This window comes from Megalobrama amblycephala, linkage group LG18 (assembly GCF_018812025.1).
Source record: "Megalobrama amblycephala isolate DHTTF-2021 linkage group LG18, ASM1881202v1, whole genome shotgun sequence".
Lineage (NCBI taxonomy): Eukaryota > Metazoa > Chordata > Actinopteri > Cypriniformes > Xenocyprididae > Megalobrama > Megalobrama amblycephala.
This window is the reverse complement of record NC_063061.1, coordinates 2,736,529-2,753,035: the sequence shown is the minus strand read 5'-3', so window position 1 is coordinate 2,753,035 and position 16,507 is coordinate 2,736,529. Positions and strand designations below refer to the sequence as shown.

General features: G+C 42.1%; 2 protein-coding genes across 4 annotated transcripts; both read left to right on the top strand.

Annotated features, from left to right (window-relative positions):
• Nucleotides 1–379: 379 nt before the first annotated feature.
• On the top strand, nt 380–3,613 carry txndc15 (thioredoxin domain containing 15). 3 transcript variants are annotated; one of them, XM_048166675.1, is made up of 6 exons: nt 380–540; nt 621–928; nt 2,704–2,867; nt 2,943–3,073; nt 3,148–3,349; nt 3,410–3,613. In XM_048166675.1, the coding sequence occupies exons 1-5, from the start codon at nt 474–476 to the stop codon at nt 3,342–3,344; spliced, it is 867 nt and encodes a 288-aa protein (XP_048022632.1). In that variant the 5' UTR covers nt 380–473; the 3' UTR covers nt 3,345–3,349; nt 3,410–3,613. The 3 variants fall into 3 exon arrangements, with proteins under 3 accessions (XP_048022632.1, XP_048022633.1, XP_048022631.1); XM_048166676.1 differs by having other exon boundaries at nt 3,148–3,390; nt 3,423–3,613; XM_048166674.1 differs by having other exon boundaries at nt 3,148–3,460.
• A 492-nt stretch (nt 3,614–4,105) lies between these two features.
• LOC125252962 (pterin-4-alpha-carbinolamine dehydratase 2-like) lies at nt 4,106–16,507 on the top strand. Its single transcript, XM_048166684.1, has 4 exons — nt 4,106–4,343; nt 11,408–11,533; nt 14,758–14,838; nt 15,657–16,507. The coding sequence occupies exons 1-4, from the start codon at nt 4,239–4,241 to the stop codon at nt 15,750–15,752; spliced, it is 408 nt and encodes a 135-aa protein (XP_048022641.1). The 5' UTR covers nt 4,106–4,238; the 3' UTR covers nt 15,753–16,507.

Here is a 16,507-nt window from a genome sequence, read left to right as displayed (position 1 = left end):
GCAGCCGTTACCGCAGCGGTGGAGTTGTCACGTGTTTCCTGTTACTTTTCTCCGCGCTTCTGAGGATGAACCAATCACAGTCCTTTATGTTCCAGATAATGAATTTAAATTAACCATTTTGTAGAAACAACTTTCTTTTACACGTCAGTTCGGAATTAAGAGAATTAAACAATTATGCGATTATCTACTAATTTCTACAACAACAAAAATCGTCCTGAGTGCGGCTTTAGGAATAAACTGCTTAAAATAAATTATTAGTCGACAGCATTTGCTTCTTATTGGCGTATTTTTCACTATCACGAATATTTTCTGTATTACAGCCACGCCAATAAAGCTTTATTAAGATAGAGTTGTTTAAACGCCGAAGTCACGTGATTCTGTCGTGAACCGGACGTAGAATCTCTCCCTTCGAGTTCATTGAAACCAACAAAACATCAACATTAGCATCATCGCGTCGCGCGCTGAACGGTGAGATGATCTGGACTCACGGACTCGCGCTGCCGCTGATGATCGCCGCGCTCGTGCGCCTGACACACGGAGGTATAAACACACTAATAGCGCTTATAACGTGTTTATGATGACCCGACCCGCTCGTGATGTTACTGTGTTTGTCACTGCAGGTGTCGGCGAGGAGCCTGACCCCTCAGATCCGCCTCAGAGGCGCTTCAAGACGGCGGAGATGGCCGATGCCGTGATGGAAACGGCTCCTTCTCCCGCAGGGATGCAGCATCTGATTCCCAAAGAGCTGCTGGGAGAACCGTGTGCTGAGGAGGAGAAACCGCTGCTGTCCGCGGTCATCCACACCGACACCAGCGACAACCAGAACCAGAACTTCACCGAGACCGCCAAGACCTACAAAGTCACCTGCGACCGGCGGAACATCAGCGGGATCGCGCGCTTCACGGTGCACGTGCTCAACGCGTCTCAGGTGCGTGTTTATTTGATCAGAAATACTGTAATGACTGAATTATTGTAAAGCAGCTGTTTTCTATGTGAATATATAGTAAAGTGTAATTTATTCCTGTGATCAAAGCTGAATTTTCAGCATCATTACTCCAGTCTTCAGTGTCACATGATCCTTCAGAAATCATTCTGATATGATGATTTGATGCTCGAGAAACATTTATGATTATTATCAATGTTGAAAACAGTTTTTGAGGAGATAAGGTGAGGTTAGGACAGGTATGGGTTGGTTTAAAGGATTAATTCACTTAAGAATGAAAATTAATAATTTACTCTCCTCCATGTCATCCAAGATGTTCATGTCTTTCTTTCTTCAGTGGAAAAGAAATGAAGGTTTTTGAGGAAATCATTCCAGGATTTTTCTCCATATAGTGGACTTCACTGGGGTTCAACGGGTTGAAGGTCCAAATGTCAGTTTCAGTGCAGCTTCAAAGAGCTCTACATGATCCCAGACGAGGAATAAGAGTCTAATCTAGAGAAACCATCGGACATTTACTAAAAAAAATAAACATTATATACTTTTTAACCACAAATGCTCGTCTTGCACTGCTCTGTGATGCTCCACGCATGACGTAATCATGTTGGAAAGGTCACGTGTGACACAGGCGGAAGAACAGATCCAGTGTTTACAAAGTGAACGTCAAAGACTGAAGCCCCGTTCACACCGCCAGCGACAGGATCCCATTCATCTCAATGGAGCGCTGGCGACTTCCGGCGACAAGAGCGACAGAAAGTTCAGATATTTCAACTTTATGCAAATCAGGAGCGAATTTCACGAGCGACAACCAATAGGAGTGGAGCTCACGCCACCGTCTCGAGTGCAGGACAGACAGACAGGAATAGTCCCAGAGCGATTTCACTGTTTTATATGATTTGACTGTACATGGATATAGTAAAACGATGCGTGGAAAAGAAACTGTCGGCAGTCTTGTGAGTTTGATTCATACGTTTTGTGTTGTTAATTGCTGCAGTTCATATTACAGTTTCCCTGCATTGTGTCCATTATTAGGGACAAGAAAATTGATTATTCGTCAAATTTGAATGACGTTTTAGTATTTTATGACAGTATGAGTGAGTTTAATTTGTTGATAGATCGATCGTTAGTCTAGTTAATGATTTAATGCACTGAGCTCTGCAGTCACAACACTCTACAACAGCAGAATATTACTTTTAATTATGATTTCTTAGTTTTATATATCATGTGTGATTGCATTTTCTATAGATATGATCAGATGTGCAGTCTATCAATGACATTAGAGCGACAGCACTAGGAACGCCCACAAGCGACTTCACAGGAGAGACTAGCGACATGCAGCGGAAAAGTCGCTGGCGGTGTGTGAAACGGCAAAAAAAGGTAAAACAACGATGTTGGAGGAGAAAATGAGATTGAGTTTTTCGCCCTTCCGCAGTACTTCCGCCTGCGTCACACGTGATCTTTCCAACATGATTACGTCATGCGTGGAGCATCACAGAGCAGTGCAAGACGAGCATTTGTGGTTAAAAAGTATATAATGTTTATTTTTTTTAGTAAATGTCTGATGGTTTCTCTAGATGAGACTCTTATTCCTCGTCTGGGATCATGTAGAGCTCTTTGAAGCTGCACTGAAACTGACATTTGGACCTTCAACCCGTTGAACCCCAGTGAAGTCCACTATATGGAGAAAAATCCTGGAATGTTTTCCTTCATTTCTTTCCCACTGGAGACAGACATCACATCACTGCCTTTGGTTTCTCCCGCAGGACCTGATGGAGCTCCTGAATGCCAACAGCTCCGAGTGTTCGCTGGTCCTCTTTTATACGCCGTGGTGTCAGTTTTCCGCCGGTCTCGCGCCTCACTTCAACGCCTTGCCTCGGGTCTTTCCCAGCATGCACTTCCTCGCGCTCGACGCCTCTCAGCACAGCAGGTCGGTCTCGCTCTTCACTTTCACACCGTGAGCCGCTGAATGTGTTTCTATCGGTGTTTGTTTCTCTCCGTTCAGTCTCTCGACGCGGTTCGGAACCGTAGCCGTTCCCAACATACTCCTGTTTCAAGGTGCCAAACCCATGGCCCGGTTCAACCAGACGGACCGAACGCTGGACACGCTGACGTCCTTCATAACAAACCAGACCGGTGAGGCCTTTATTCCTGGTGGATGGTAATGAAGCCACACGTTCAGTGACTCACTCTTTCCCGCCGTTCTCCAGGTTTTGAAGCAAGCCCGGATCAGAGCGTTCAGGAAGACGACCGCGTCGGACCTCTGCCTGCGGTTCCCGTCAAGAGCATCGACTGGCTCTTTGTGTTCTCTGTCCTCTTCATATCCGGCTTCACTCTCTATGCCATCCTCTGTACGGACAGCATCCGGTGGCTGATCCCGGGACAGGACCACGAACACCAGGATTAGAGTCGGTGTGTGTGTGTGTGTGTGTGTGTGTGTGTGTGTGTGTGTGTGTGTGTGTGTGTGTGTGTGTGTGTGTGTGTGAGAATGTTTGCAGAATAAATTAAGTGTGTGAATGTAAAGACATTGGCTCATATTATTTATTTATTTTCATTAAAGAACTAAATCAAACAACATTACATAAAAACATGTTAACAAACACCCCAAATACAGATTCATAATCATTTACAATAGATTTCACAGCCAGACTTCATTAAAGTCGTCATGAAACAGAAGTTACTCTAGTCTTTTCTTCTCTATTGTGTCGTATATCAGAGTGAAACGCTTCTCAAACAAGAACAAATGTAGGGCGGGGCTTGAGTTTGTCTGTGGGGAATTGATTGGATGGTTGTGGTTTGCTATTGGTGGATCTCATGTGAGTGACAGGTTGCCCCGCCCTCATCATCAGAGAAGAGAAGAGATGCTGCAAGAGGAAGATATTCTGATTCAAGATTACGAGACGCATGAATTTAACACAAAAATAATGATTTGCACCGATAAATCATTAATAATAAACTGCCATATTCCATAAAAAGGTTTAGGGCAGGGGTGCCCAATCCTGTTCCTGGAGATCGACTACCTACCTGCAAAGTTTAGCTCCAGCCTTGCTCAACACACCTGTCTGTAATTATCACGTGCTCCTGGAGATCTTAATTAACTGATTCAGGTGTGTTTTATCAGGGTTGGAGCTAAACTTTGAAGGTAGGTAGATCTCCAGGAACAGGATTGGGCACCCCTGGTTTATGGTAACCCTATCCTCGTCATCATCATCATCATCGGCACTGTGGTATTCTGGTCAGGCGGTGTCGCGGGCAGCTCTCGGTGTTCACGTGCTGCTGCTGCTGCTGTCACAGGGCGGCGATGAGCTGGTTAATGTTTACTCTGACCTCCAGCCGCCAATGGCCGAGTGTTTTCACTAAACTAACCCGCTGCACTCTGTCTTCAGACAGCCGGACAGGTAAAATGGTAAGACTTGGTGTTTATTTTGACCTGTAAGCAGGAGCGCGAGCCTGTTTCATTGCAGTGCTGACGTCGGCAGCTCGTCGACCAATCAAAGGCTTTAGACTAGAGACATGCACGAGCTTCAGGAGAGCAGCTATTGTTTGAGCACCCGCACGTTTGTACCAGTGTTCGGCATCTAATCTATTACATTTGCTTTCCTAGACAAGCAGAAGTGGCTTGTCTTATTCAGCGTGTGTGTGAGACAATATACAACAACACACTTACTAACTAACTAATCTGACCAACTAGCAATTAGCCAAGAGGTAATCAGTCTTTTGGCATTCTAATGAGATCAATGTACCCGTTTCAGTAACTTACTCTAAAAAAAAAGAAAAGTTATGACTAAGAAAAAATTAGATGACTACTGACTATTAACTTTGACTAAGACTAGTCTAAGAAATCAGCATGTGAAACAACCGCTGGACTCGAGCGCCATCTAGTGGATCTCTCTCTCTTTCTCATTGCTTTGTGTTACTTTGAATATTGTTATTTAGAGGCCTATGTTGTCTATTGATATTCTGTCTTTGGTGTAATTTGACTGTAAATTCCAGAAAACTGTATTTATTTTTTACAAATCAGAATGAAGTTTAGTTCACTTCTGCTTACAAATCTGTCCTTGGTACATGCTCAAGCGCACACACACACACACACACACACACACACACCCCTTGTAGTTTGTGTTAGTTGGACACAAGTAAAGTCATGATGTTTTGCAGTATTTGCAGTGACGCTTGTCTCACCGGCAGATGGCGCACAGAGACCCTTTTAACCTGACGACCCAGGTGAAAAAAAAGTACACTTCTATAATGTACTTAAAGTGCTCTATTTTCGTGCAATATTTTTGTACTTAATATACTAAAAATTCTTCTTTAGTACATCTTAAGATAATCCTAAGAACATCTAAGTGTACTCAACTGTGCTATTTTGAGACCGCATGAAATATGAACTAAAATGTGCTTTTAACATACTATCTCTGTATTTAAAAAATGTATTTAGATACCACTTATAGTACATTTGAACCCATAGTGTACTACAAGTGGTAGCTAAATATATTTTTAATTCAGAGATAGTATATTAAAAGCACATTTTAGTTCATATTTCATGCTGTCTCAAAATAGTTGAGTGCACTTAGATGTTTATCTTAAGATTAAGATTTTAAGATTATCTTAAGATGTACTAAAGAATAATTTTTAGTATATTAAGTACAAAAATATTGCACGAAAATAGAGCACTTTAAGTACATTATAGAAGTGTACTTTTTTCACCTGGGGAACAAAAGCCACAATATTGAATCATGACATGTGTTAAACAATGAGATATTAGAGCAAGCAAACAGTTATTAATGACCAAGAGCATTTTACAACATGGATAACATTTTTTTATATCAACATTTTTTTTCATAAATGTATAAATCTCTAGACCACGAAAGAAGGAAGTAATCGATCTGTGCAAGTACAAAAATATGTATTTTACCTCTATTACTGCACACTAAAAGAGTCCAAAACAAGCACATTTCTGATGGTAAACCTTAAAGTCTGAGAGAAAGTTTAATCTTTTCATGTAATATCCCACTGAAGAGCTGATGTGAGCTGAAGTGAGATGATGTGAGGTGAAGTGAGGTGATGTGAGATGATGTGAGCTGAAGTGAGATGATGTGAGGTGAAGTGAGGTGATGTGAGATGATGTGAGCTGAAGTGAGATGAAGTGAGCCGAAGTGAGATGATGTGAGCTGAAGTGAGGTGACGTGAGGTGATGTGAGCTGAAGTGAGATGAAGTGAGGTGATGTGAGCTGAAGTGAGGTGATTTGAGATGATGTGAGATGATGTGAGATGAAGTGAGATGATGTGAGCTGAAGTGATCTGAAGTGAGGTGATTTGAGATGATGTGAGATGAAGTGAGATGATGTGAGCTGAAGTGAGATGATGTGAGATGAAGTGAGCTGAAGTGAGGTGATGTGAGATGAAGTGAAATGAAGTGAGCTGATGTGAGATGAAGTGAGCTGATGTGAGATGGAGCTGAAGTGAGCTGAAGTCAGCTGATGTGAGATGATGTGAGATGAAGTGAAGTGATGTGAGGTGATGTGAGATGAAGTGAGCTGAAGTGAGGTGATTTGTGATTATGTGAGATGAAGTGAGATGATGTGAGCTGAAGTGAGGTGATTTGAGATGATGTGAGATGATGTGAGCTGAAGTGAGGTGATTTGAGATGATGTGAGATGATGTGAGCTGAAGTGAGATGATGTGAGATGAAGTGAGCTGAAGTGAGGTGATGTGAGATGAAGTGAAATGAAGTGAGCTGATGTGAGATGAAGTGAGATGAAGTGAGCTGAAGTGAGCTGATGTGAGATGAAGTGAGCTGATGTGAGATGGAGCTGAAGTGAGCTGAAGTCAGCTGATGTGAGATGATGTGAGATGAAGTGAAGTGATGTGAGGTGATGTGAGATGAAGTGAGCTGAAGTGAGGTGATTTGTGATTATGTGAGATGAAGTGAGATGATGTGAGCTGAAGTGAGGTGATTTGAGATGATGTGAGATGATGTGAGCTGAAGTGAGGTGATTTGAGATGATGTGAGATGATGTGAGCTGAAGTGAGATGATGTGAGATGAAGTGAGCTGAAGTGAGGTGATGTGAGATGAAGTGAAATGAAGTGAGCTGATGTGAGATGAAGTGAGATGAAGTGAGCTGATGTGAGATGGAGCTGAAGTGAGCTGATGTGAGATGATGTGAGATGATTTGAGATGATGTGAGATGATGTGAGCTGAAGTGAGGTGATTTGAGATGATGTGAGATGATGTGAGCTGAAGTGAGATGATGTGAGATGAAGTGAGCTGAAGTGAGGTGATGTGAGATGAAGTGAAATGAAGTGAGATGAAGTGAAATGAAGTGAGCTGATGTGAGATGAAGTGAGATGAAGTGAGCTGATGTGAGATGGAGCTGAAGTGAGCTGATGTGAGATGATGTGAGATGAAGTGAAATGATGTGAGATGAAGTGAGCTGAAGTGAGGTGATTTGAGATTATGTGAGATGAAGTGAGATGATGTGAGCTGAAGTGAGCTGAAGTGAGGTGATTTGAGATGATGTGAGATGATGTGAGATGAAGTGAGCTGAAGTGAGGTGATGTGAGATGAAGTGAAATGAAGTGAGCTGATGTGAGATGAAGTGAGATGAAGTGAGCTGATGTGAGATGGAGCTGAAGTGAGCTGATGTGAGATGAAGTGAAATGATGTGAGGTGAAGTGAGGTGATGTGAGATGATGTGAGCTGAAGTGAGATGATGTGAGGTGAAGTGAGGTGATGTGAGATGATGTGAGCTGAAGTGAGATGATGTGAGCTGAAGTGAGATGAAGTGAGCCGAAGTGAGATGATGTGAGCTGAAGTGAGGTGACGTGAGGTGATGTGAGCTGAAGTGAGATGAAGTGAGGTGATGTGAGCTGAAGTGAGGTGATTTGAGATGATGTGAGATGATGTGAGATGAAGTGAGATGATGTGAGCTGAAGTGAGATGATGTGAGATGAAGTGAGCTGAAGTGAGGTGATGTGAGATGAAGTGAAATGAAGTGAGCTGATGTGAGATGAAGTGAGATGAAGTGAGCTGATGTGAGATGGAGCTGAAGTGAGCTGAAGTCAGCTGATGTGAGATGATGTGAGATGAAGTGAAGTGATGTGAGGTGATGTGAGATGAAGTGAGCTGAAGTGAGGTGATTTGTGATTATGTGAGATGAAGTGAGATGATGTGAGCTGAAGTGAGGTGATTTGAGATGATGTAAGATGATGTGAGCTGAAGTGAGGTGATTTGAGATGATGTGAGATGATGTGAGCTGAAGTGAGATGATGTGAGATGAAGTGAGCTGAAGTGAGGTGATGTGAGATGAAGTGAAATGAAGTGAGCTGATGTGAGATGAAGTGAGATGAAGTGAGCTGATGTGAGATGGAGCTGAAGTGAGCTGATATGAGATGATGTGAGATGAAGTGAAATGATGTGAGATGAAGTGAGCTGAAGTGAGGTGATTTGAGATTATGTGAGATGAAGTGAGATGATGTGAGCTGAAGTGAGCTGAAGTGAGGTGATTTGAGATGATGTGAGATGATGTGAGATGAAGTGAGCTGAAGTGAGGTGATGTGAGATGAAGTGAAATGAAGTGAGCTGATGTGAGATGAAGTGAGATGAAGTGAGCTGATGTGAGATGGAGCTGAAGTGAGCTGATGTGAGATGAAGTGAAATGATGTGAGCTGAAGTGAGATGATGTGAGATGAAGTGAAATGAAGTGATCTGATGTGAGATGAAGTGAGCTGATGAGAGATGGAGCTGAAGTGAGCTGATGTGAGATGATGTGAGATGAAGTGAAGTGATGTGAGGTGATGTGAGCTGAAGTGAGCTGAAGTGAGGTGATTTGAGATTATGTGAGATGATGTGAGCTGAAGTGAGGTGATTTGAGATGATGTGAGATGATGTGAGCTGAAGTGAGATGATGTGAGATGATGTGAGATGATGTGAGCTGAAGTGAGATGATGTGAGATGATGTGAGCTGAAGTGAGGTGATTTGAGATTGTGAGCTGAAGTGAGATGATGTGAGATGATGTGAGCTGAAGTGAGGTGATTTGAGATGATGTGAGATGATGTGAGCTGAAGTGAGATGATGTGAGATGAAGTGAAATGAAGTGAGCTGATGTGAGATGAAGTGAAATGAAGTGAGCTGATGTGAGATGGAGCTGAAGTGAGGTGATTTGAGATTATGTGAGATGAAGTGAGATGATGTGAGCTGAAGTGAGGTGATTTGAGATGATGTGAGATGATGTGAGCTGAAGTGAGGTGATTTGAGATGATGTGAGATGATGTGAGCTGATGTGAGCTGATGTGAGATGAAGTGAGCTGAAGTGAGGTGATGTGAGCTGAAGTGAGCTGAAGTGAGGTGATGTGAGATGAAGTGAAATGAAGTGAGCTGATGTGAGATGAAGTGAGCTGATGTGAGATGGAGCTGAAGTGAGCTGATGTGAGATGATGTGAGCTGAAGTGAGATGATGTGAGATGAAGTGAGCTGAAGTGAGCTGATGTGAGATGAAGTGAGATGAAGTGAGCTGATGTGAGATGGAGCTTAAGTGAGCTGATGTGAGATGATGTGAGATGAAGTGAAGTGATGTGAGGTGATGTGAGCTGAAGTGAGATGAAGTGAGGTGATTTGAGATGATGTGAGATGATGTGAGCTGAAGTGAGGTGATTTGAGATGATGTGAGATGATGTGAGCTGAAGTGAAATGATGTGAGATGAAGTGAGCTGAAGTGAGGTGATGTGAGATGAAGTGAAATGAAGTGAGCTGATGTGAGATGAAGTGAGATGAAGTGAGCTGATGTGAGATGGAGCTGAAGTGAGCTGAAGTGAGATGATGTGAGATGAAGTGAAATGATGTGAGCTGAAGTGAGCTGAAGTGAGCTGATGTGAGCTGAAGTGAGGTGATGTGAGCTGAAGTGAGATGAAGTTAGCTGAAGTGAGCTGTAGTGAGGTGATGTGAGGTGAAGTGAGATGAAGTCAGCTGAAGTGAAATGATGTGAGCTGAAGTGAGCTGAAGTGAGGTGATATGAGGTGATGTGATGTGAGGTGATGTGAGATGAAGTGAGGTGATGTGAGATGAAGTGAAGTAATGTGAGGTGATGTGAGATGAAGTGAGCTGAAGTGAGGTGATGTGAGGTGATGTGAGATGATGTGAGCTGAAGTGAGGTGAAGTGAGATGAAGTGAGGTGAAGTGAGCTGAAGTGAGGTGATGTGAGGTGATGTGAGATGATGTGAGCTGAAGTGAGGTGATGTGAGATGAAGTGAGCTGAAGTGAAGTGATGTGAGGTGAAGTGAGCTGAAGTGAGGTGATGTGAGCTGAAGTGAGGTGAAGTGAGGTGATGTGAGCTGAAGTGAGGTGATGTGAGATGAAGTGAGATGAAGTGAGCTGAAGTGAGATGATGTGAGCTGAAGTGAGATGATGTGAGATGAAGTGAGCTGAAGTGAGGTGATGTGAGCTGAAGTGAAGTGATGTGAGGTGATGTGAGGTGAAGTGAGCTGAAGTGAGCTGAAGTGAGGTGATGTGAGCTGAAGTGAGGTGAAGTGAGCTGAAGTGAGCTGAAGTGAGGTGATGTGAGATGAAGTGAAGTGATGTGAGCTGAAGTGAGCTGAAGTGAGGTGATGTGAGCTGAAGTGAGGTGAAGTGAGGTGATGTGAGGTGATGTGAGATGATGTGAACTGAAGTGAGATGAAGTCAGGTGATGTGAGGTGATGTGAGATGATGTGAGCTGAAGTGAGGTGATGTGAGATGAAGTGAGCTGAAGTGAGATGAAGTGAGCTGAAGTGAGCTGAAGTGAGGTGATGTGAGCTGAAGTGAGATGAAGTGAGCTGAAGTGAGGTGATGTGAGATGAAGTGAGCTGAAGTGAGGTGATGTGAGATGATGTGAGCTGAAGTGAGATGAAGTGAGATGATGTGAGCTGAAGTGAGATGAAGTGAGATGATGTGAGCTGAAGTGAGCTGAAGTGAGATGATGTGAGCTGAAGTGAGGTGAAGTGAGGTGATGTGAGCTGAAGTGAAGTGATGCGAGGTGATGTGAGATGAAGTGAGGTGATGTGAGGTGAAGTGAGCTGAAGTGAGGTGATGTGAGGTGATGTGAGATGATGTGAGCTGAAGTGAGATGAAGTGAGGTGATGTGAGGTGATGTGAGATGATGTGAGCTGAAGTGAGGTGATGTGAGGTGATGTGAGCTGAAGTGAGCTGAAGTGAGCTGAAGTGAGGTGATGTGAGATGAAGTGAGATGAAGTGAGGTGATGTGAGATGAAGTGAGATGAAGTGAGGTGATGTGAGATGAAGTGAGCTGAAGTGAGGTGATGTGAGCTGAAGTGAGATGAAGTGAGCTGATGTGAGCTGAAGTGAGCTGAAGTGAGATGAAGTGAGCTGAAGTGAGATGAAGTGAGATGATGTGAGATGAAGTGAGATGAAGTGAGGTGATGTGAGCTGAAGTGAGCTGAAGTGAGATGAAGTGAGTATGGCTTGTTTCTGCAGGCCGCAGACTGGCTGTCCCCGTCGGAGCGGGAGCAGTTCCTCCTGGAGCTGAAGGCCACCGGCTGGGTGGAGGTCGATGAGCGTGACGCTCTTTACAAGGAGCTGCACTTCAAAACCTTCAACCAGGTGTGCCACCATACAAAACTCATTTTCACTGCACTGCTGTGATCTGTGACGTGCCTCAGTTCCTCCGTGAGCTCTAGATGTCGCTGCAGAAACACAGCAGAATCACTGAGTCTCTTGAGTCCAGATCACTTTCTCTAACAGGCCTAGAGTTTGTGTTGCTGTTCAGGGCCATTGTGGTCCAAACGGCTTTAACAGAGAAACACAGCTGGATCCGTTGCCCTTCTAAATTCCAATTGTCGCTTTATTAGTTGCAGGTGTAAACCTAACCACTTTCTTGGAGCCCTTCTTCTCATTGAGAAGCCTGTATTTTGATGGCCAAGTAGAAGATGAATTTCTTTTGACAGCTACTAAAAACTCTGAAAGAGTCTCTTCTGCTCACCAAAGCTGCATTTATTTGATCAAAAATACAGTAAAAACAGTGAAATATTATTCCAGTGTAAATCAGCTGTTTTCTATGTGAATATATAGTAAAGTGTAATTTATTCCTGTGATCAAAGCTGAATTTTCAGCATCATTACTCCAGTCTTCAGTGTCACATGATCCTTCAGAAATCATTTTAATATGATGATTTGATGCTCAAGAAACATTTATGATTATTATCAGTGTTGAAAACAGTCATATTTGTGTGGAAACTGTGATAAAAAATTTTTTTTCAGGATTCTGATGAATAGAAAGTTCTAAAAGAACAGCATTTATTTGAAATAGAGTCTTTTGTAACATTTTAAATGTCTTTACTGTCACTTTTGATGAACTGAATGCATCCTTGATGAATAAAAGTATTAATTTCTTTAAAATAGTCATATTTTGAAGGGTGGCGTGAGTGCGCATGAAACAGGCATGTGTGTGTTGAAGGCCTCGCTCGCTCTCTTCTCTCTGTAAGCAGGTTTTTCTCTCCCTTCCCCCTCCGAACGCTGCTTTTCACTCCCTTCATGTCAGTCTGCATTACCGTGAGAGAGAGCAGAGCTGTTCTTGGCAGCAATTGAAGTTCTGATCAAAATGATTTCTTTCACAAACAATCAGATTGGTTAAAATGTTTCATGTGCCTCAGAAAACCACTAACTATCCCATCAGTCTCTCTGTTTCTCTTTTGTTCACTTTGTTTGCCTGTCCTTGTAATAGTGACCTCACATTTTTCCATTTGCACATCTCACTCATTCTCTCTTCTGCACGTCACTGATTTTGTCTTGACCCTGCATCCTTTTCCCTGGACTTTGGGTAGCGCAGATGATTGACACTGATTTCTGTGTGTAAATGTTTAAAGATCCAGTGGAAGAAGGTCTTTAGACTAGAACTCTGTGGTTTCACGGACAAGGCTTAAGTCTAGTCCTTGATTAAAATGCATGTTTGAGCTGTTTTAACTGAAAGCAGCATATCTTGAAATCCATCAGTGCCATTGTTTTGTCTCAAGAAGCAGATCAGTAATGTTGTTTTCTGAGGCACGTTTATAAAAGCTGCTTAAATGTCCTAATTGAATTAAGGCCTAATCCAGGCTTAATCTAAGCCCTGTCTGTGAAACCAGGCCTTTCTTTATTTGATTTAATCTCTTTGTGAAATCTGTCGGAGCACAACTAAAGCCAAACCCGTCATTAATTCGATGCTGACACAAATAACTGGACACAACATGAATAGGAGGGGAGTAAACCTTTTGACTTTCATATGCCACAGTAAAATCCAGGTCCTCAAACAAAACCAACTGATGTGGAATAAATTATTAAAATCATTTGCATTGAAACAGGATGCATGTCAAGGCATTCTGGGAGAACGCTGTCGGTATTTCGAGCCGATTGGTTTCCATCAGGAGGGTCGGGCCGTAATCACGCTCATTTACTCTGAAGGAATTAAGTGTCCGATGGTGACGGTGCGTGATGATCTTCGAGAGAGTGAAGCTCAATCTGTCTGCGTTTAGGCCTGCCTGCGAGAGCGTAAGCCCAATATTGCTCTGCAGAAAACCGATCTGTAAATCGCAGGCACATGTGTTTGAAACTACGGCAATGCCACCCCGGTCTCATCCAGTGTTTTATGACAATCATGCCGTAATAACACAAAATGCCCCTAAAGTGGCGTGCGTGGAAGCGTGCGGCGGTCCCGCGGCGGTGGTTCTGATTATTTGAGATGAGGCCTGTAACATGTCAAGTCTAATTACCTGCTCCTGACAGACTGAAGGCGTCGCTCCACACAATACACCGCTAACAAAAGAGCCCAGAACCACGGGCCTTGACCTCCTCCACCGGCTATCAGAGGCAGCGCTCCGGCCGTCTGCGTGTTTAATGCTCAACAACACTGGATTGTAAAATGCGCTCAGTTTGTTTGGTTTGGGTTTAGGTGTAGTAGAGCTCTCTATGTTTGAGATTCAGCAAACATCCGGTCTAGTTTTGGGGAGTGAGCTCAAATCAGATTCGAAGGTTTATTCTGTGACAGGTCAGCCAAACGTCAGAAAGGAAATGTTGCGGCCATCATTATCATGCCCTGCTATTGAATAATTGCCAATATTCCAAATGAAAGTTGAGCAAAAGCAGACTGTGTGCTTAAATTGCTGACGGAGTCGAGTTGCAGGATTTTGTCAATCACTTTAAATGGATAACAGGACGCTTTCCTTGATAGCTGCTTTGATAAAATAGCCAATTGCGTTACATCATGTGCTGGAGAACGAGCTCCCCAAATTACGTACAATATACGACACTTGTAATTTCCTCCTCCTCTCTCTTTTTAAACTACTCCTGTTTCATTATGAGAGATTTTGGCCGAGCCCTCAGATGACTTGTGTACAATGGCGGTTCAGTTGACTTAATTAGCTAAGGAAGTATTTAAAGGCTTAATTGAGATTGCATTGGGAAATTGCTCTGAAATAGCCAGTGCGTTTTTGTTTTTTTTTCACAGGGGGTTTAGCTTGTGCTCGCTTCTGATTGGATGACTCTGTAACTTTGTCATCCTCCAATCACAGATCAGCTAAACATGCTCCAGGGGTCGCATTACAGACACTTACTCTACTCATCACTTGGCCAAACCTGTAGTCCATTCCTCTGTTAAATATGTACAGAATTACAGTGTTATGTCATTGAACCATGTGCAAACAAGTTATTAAAAATATATATTCCTCTCAAAATACAGGCTTCTCAGCAACTTGATCATTTAATCAAGCATTATTTCCTGTGGATCTGCTAATCATTCAGAAGAAGCTCTCTGGTGTAAAACTGATCTTCCAGCGTGTGTTTTCTGTTCCTCAGGCGTTCGGCTTCATGTGTCGAGTGGCTCTGCAGGCAGAGAAGATGGACCATCATCCGGAGTGGTTCAATGTTTATAACAAGGTAATAAGCCGCGTATTTCTCACCCCGGAGCAGCAGTTTATAATGTTTCCCCAAATGTTTAACATGAATACACAGTGTTTAAAGTAGATGAGAGGCCACACACATCAGGCCTTTGAACGTGTTGCATTTGCACGGCAAACACTCGCACTGTGTAGTGCACTAGCTCACATTTCATGTCATGTTGAAGTGGAGAGAGTAATCCTGACGATCTGTAGTGGAAACTCTCTTTGTGAAATGAGCAGCAGTGGTTATGACACGGGGTTTTGTGAATCGGCTCACTGTGCGGGAGGCTAACGGCGCCGTGAGGAATATAGACGGCGTTAGTGCCACCCGCTTTTTCCCTATTTTTTTCCATTCGTTTTTCTCTCAGAGATTTTTAAATAGTCTTGGTTAAAGTGAACCAAGCCAACCAGCTGTGAGGTGCATCACAACACTACAAACTGATTTTGAAGCAAAAAAGTATTTAAAAATCTGCCAGAAATTCAAAGGTACTTTACCGGCTTTAATGAGCGAAAGAACTACAATCCCATGAAGCATTGCAAACAGCATAATCGAATTAAAAATGGAGAAATATACAACTGCTCATTTGATTTTATAAATATATATATATATATATATATATATACAGTATCATGGGTAATGTAGTTTTTCACCATGAATTCTACTATTAAACTCAATTATTTTAAAAATAATAAACAGGCTGACAGCTTCAACAGAAGCAAATACGATCAATTAACGACCTCGTAGCTCACAGTTATTAAAAGTGTTGTTTCTTGGATAATAGTTATCGAATGATAGAGTTTCTTACTATCTTTCAGGTCCAGATCACTTTATCCACACATGACTGTGGAGGACTGTCAAAGAAGGATATTCGACTGGCCAAGTTCATTGATAAGGTTGCTCTGTCCCTGTAGCAGATCTTCCTTGTGGAAGCGACATTTATTTTCAATATATTCCAAATGTTTTGTATTGTATTCCCTCCAAAACAAGAGAAATAGTTGAGCTTGTTAATTCACACAGTTGTGCTTTTAAAATCATGGTTCTGGTAAAAGCATATTAAAAAGAGTGTAGATCAATTTCATATTCATTTAATGTCTGATACGATGTTTAAATCATTTATTTAGGTGCATTTTTACATATAAAAATATTTGTTCAAGTCAGCTTTATTTTTATACAGATTGTTTCAAAGCAACTTTATGTGGATAAACAGGAATGATTTATTGATGCAAACAGAGTTCAATTCTGCTGTAAAGCAGCTCTAAAAAGACAATTCAGCTGCAGTCAGTTCAATAACTGTGTAAAGATCATTGAATATGAAATGAGTTCAGTTCAGCTATATAGATCAGCTCTACAGAAGACATTATGTGGCCAGACCAGGCTTGTGACCAAATTGATTTGAAATTGATAAATTCTTTTTTTTTTTTTAAAGGATGTCAAGGTTATTTCTTGTTAGACATTTTAGCAAATGTACTGAGAATAATTGATAATTAAGTTCATGATTGAATAACAGAATTGGTGATTTAGTGCAATTTAACACAGTTTAGTACTCGATTCATTTGTAATTTTAACATTTCTTTCTGTTCTGTCTGACGGAAGATTACATCATTTAAACAAGACTACACTTTAAAATCATGAAACGAATAAAATTTCATTTAACCACCATTCAAAA

What these genes read in the sequence shown, in the direction of transcription:
- txndc15 (XM_048166675.1), top strand. Translation starts at nt 474, where the DNA reads ATGATCTGGACTCACGGACTCGCGCTGCCGCTGATGATCGCCGCGCTC. An exon ending in CGTGCGCCTGACACACGGAG is followed by an intron (nt 541 to 620) that starts GTATAAACACAC and finishes TTGTCACTGCAG; the next exon opens with GTGTCGGCGAGGAGCCTGAC. An exon ending in CTTCATAACAAACCAGACCG is followed by an intron (nt 3,074 to 3,147) that starts GTGAGGCCTTTA and finishes GCCGTTCTCCAG; the next exon opens with GTTTTGAAGCAAGCCCGGAT.
- LOC125252962 (XM_048166684.1), top strand. Translation starts at nt 4,239, where the DNA reads ATGAGCTGGTTAATGTTTACTCTGACCTCCAGCCGCCAATGGCCGAGT. An exon ending in ACAGCCGGACAGGTAAAATG is followed by an intron (nt 4,344 to 11,407) that starts GTAAGACTTGGT and finishes TTGTTTCTGCAG; the next exon opens with GCCGCAGACTGGCTGTCCCC. An exon ending in GGTTCAATGTTTATAACAAG is followed by an intron (nt 14,839 to 15,656) that starts GTAATAAGCCGC and finishes ACTATCTTTCAG; the next exon opens with GTCCAGATCACTTTATCCAC.